Source organism: Styela clava, chromosome 6 (genome assembly GCF_964204865.1).
Source record: "Styela clava chromosome 6, kaStyClav1.hap1.2, whole genome shotgun sequence".
In the NCBI taxonomy this organism is placed as follows: Eukaryota; Metazoa; Chordata; class Ascidiacea; order Stolidobranchia; family Styelidae; genus Styela; species Styela clava.
Window position 1 is genome coordinate 9,959,023 of NC_135255.1, and position 3,200 is coordinate 9,962,222.

General features: G+C 41.4%; 1 protein-coding gene across 1 annotated transcript; it reads right to left on the reverse strand.

Moving 5' to 3' along the window:
- Nucleotides 1-627: 627 nt before the first annotated feature.
- LOC144424474 (zinc finger MYM-type protein 1-like) lies at nucleotides 628-3,200 on the reverse strand. Its single transcript, XM_078113815.1, has 2 exons — nucleotides 1,107-3,200; nucleotides 628-660 (listed from the first exon to the last, which is right to left on the reverse strand). The coding sequence occupies exons 1-2, from the start codon at nucleotides 3,198-3,200 to the stop codon at nucleotides 628-630; spliced, it is 2,127 nt and encodes a 708-aa protein (XP_077969941.1).

The window sequence follows — 3,200 nt, forward strand, 5'->3', positions numbered from 1 at the left end:
CAATTTTGATCGCTGATATACTGTCAGATTCAGGCACACGAATATTTGATGCCAAATGTTTGTTACGTAAAATTGTTGACGTAAATATAATGAAACATTTATCAGCAATTCATAAAATAAGGAGGGCGGTGTTACGATATGACGTAATACTGCCCTATAGCGCCACTTGTGTTTAATGTACCTGTAAAACATGGTAGTCGTTTTGCGCTTTATGGTTTTCTGGTGAGTTGGTGAAGTCGTAGAAGCGTTAAGAACCCGTAAGGCTAAATAGAGAACGAAACATGATGTCAACAATAAGCTCCGGAGTCGACAAAGAGGCTGTACCAGATATGTGAACGTTTTTATTTTCACTACAATTGCCACAAATAGAATTTCCGCACAAAATCACAGCAGCCAATTGGTCTTTCTTCGATCACAATGAGAGAATTATGAAATTGCGACTGGTTTAGAAAATAAACCAAATAGTTCTTGGTGAAGATTGCTACAAGAATTACCATTATCTTGACAGTTGTGAAAGTGTAGTCTCTACATTGGGCGCGTTAGGTAAACACTTTAAACCTACTAGAAATACTGCATATGAAAGACATGTTTTTTTTATTTTATACGTGCGACCAAAGACTAGACAAATCAATTGCTGATTGTGTCATAAATCTTAGAGAACTAAAATAAGTAGACTATGAAGAAGTTGAGGCATTCTATAAAGAGAAAAACGAGGCATGGAAGCAGTGGCGTAGCCAGCCCAAAATTTTGGGGGGGGCCAAATTTGAAAATTTTAGAAATTATATTGAGTTTAAAACACCCGTTCTTCAAGCGCAAAACAACAACAGTTGGTCAACAAGCAAACTGATTCAATTACGCAGCTGGATATTGTGAATACAAAATCCATTAATAAACAATTTTTTATTTGAAACAACAAATATTAACAACGCAATTTAAATAAGTAAAATACATCGCCCCGATTAAAAGTCCATCCTTCGCTTCCCGCTAACTATGCTCGACACAACTCGATTAATTTTCTCCTCGGTGACCATTTCACGGTGACAGTGAAGCACACACAAATCAGAAAGGCGATTGGACGTCATTGATGAGCGCAGCCATGTCTTTACCCGTTTCATGCAGGAGAAAGACCGCTCAGCCTCAACGGTGGTTGCTGGTAGCGTCATAACGATCTGTATTGCGGTGTACACGCTTGGATAATCTCGAGAGCTCAGAAGAAGCCCCTCCAAACATTCGTCGTCAACGTCGGAACTTAAAGAAGTTCTCCACAGTCTCACTTCATTCTGGAGGTTATCCAATAAATACAGATGCTCTACCTCATCCACGTGAACTGGTTTGTTCGGTGGAAGAATTGATAGCAATGAAAAAAATGATGGGTTGTCAATGAAGCGTTCCCGAATAGAGCAGCTCAAGCCGTCGACGTATGGGAGATATACGGAACGTTTAAAATACTGGGATGCTGAATCAGCACAGACATTGTCGCGATACACTTGTACTTCGACTACTCTGGGTATTGTCAACTCTTTCAAGCCAGCTATTTCACAAGCTTCTTTGTAAATATTCAATGCGATTTCAGAGTCATTGCGTTCTTCAGCGATAACGCTCTGAAGAGAGGATGTGAGGTTCTTTACTGACGGCACACTGACTCCGACCGCCTGAAGTGCGCGCGCTAGTGGCTCCATTAGTGCCGAATATCGACCAATCAAACATACGGCGTAGATAACCGACGACTTTTCTAGAGCAGATTTCAGAGAAAAAGCCTTCGCCCGCGTCTCACTGTTAGCATCTCTCGCCAAAGAATCAAGAGCCTCAAGTACTCGTTTGAAGTTGCATTTGAAGATTCGGATGCTCTTGTACTTCTCAGACCATCTGGTGGGGCAGAACAAAGGGATGTTAATTCCTAAACCCGCGCGCCTTTTAGGGCTCTCCCTGAAAAAACGAATAGTCTCACGAAAGATATCACAGGTGCTTCTGATGATTGCAACTTTACTTTGGTCATTTATGACCAAATTCAAACAATGAGAAGCGCAGTGCACAAATATTGCGCGCGGATATTTATCACGAATGCGTTTTTGCACACCGCTGACGTGACCTGCCATTGTCGTTGCACCATCATAGCCTTGCCCCACAAGTTTTTGCAAATCCACTCCTATACCAGAGAGGTGGGTCAAAATATTTGAGGAAATTGATTCGGCAGAAACAGAATCCATTTCCACTAATCCTGTGAAGCGCTCGCACACTTCACCACCTTTCACATACCTCAAAACGATGCTTAGTTGTTCTTTCCCAGAAATATCACATGATTCGTCGGCTATTACGGACACAAACGATTTATTAGCCTCCATAACGATATCTTGCACTATCATGTTGCTTGCTACCTTGAGAATTTCATTTTGTATCATCGGGCTTGTATACTTGGCGTTTCCGGCCATTCGAGCGAAATGCCTTTTCAAATCTTCATCCCCTGCGTCGATACGAAATAGAAGAAGGTTCACAAAATTTCCACTATCCCCGGAATGTCCGCGCAAGGATATGTTACCCGAAGCACAGAACATGACAGTCTTGACAATGGAAGTCATTATTCGTCTGTTTTCTTTTGTTTGCGTAGCATATTGGGCCTCCATGTTTGCACGCACATTTTGACCAGTTTCCATGCTTTTGACAAAATTTTTCGCAGCTATATTTGATTCTCGGTGGTAATTTGTGTCTCGATGTGCTACAGCCTTTTCCATAAATTTTTTGTAGTCAATGCATGGTCTTGTAACAAAGGCAGTGTCCCTGAGAGTTCCATGCTTCAAACGTGCTTGCATGACTATGCATATCTTACACAAACCACCCCCATCAGAGAGTTGGGTGTAAACTAACCAACTGCAAAATCTGTTATCGTCAAGCCATTTTTTGAGAAATTTACGACGACTTTGTCTAACAGTATCCAGAATCGTCACGTTTTTCGGACCATCCGAAGTTAGAAGCCTGTATCTCTCCGCATCGGTAAGCTGTGTATGTTTCTTAAGAACAAATCCAAGATCGTTTGTTCTCCCTTCGTTGATTATTAGTTCATCTTCGGGAATAGAAGTGATAGACGTAACTGACGTAACCGGTGCATCCACAGCCTGAGAAGCGCTTATTGATGTATTTAAGGAAAGCGAGTCTTTATTTCGCTGGAAAAAACTATCTAATTTCGCCTGTTTAAATTTAGCCAT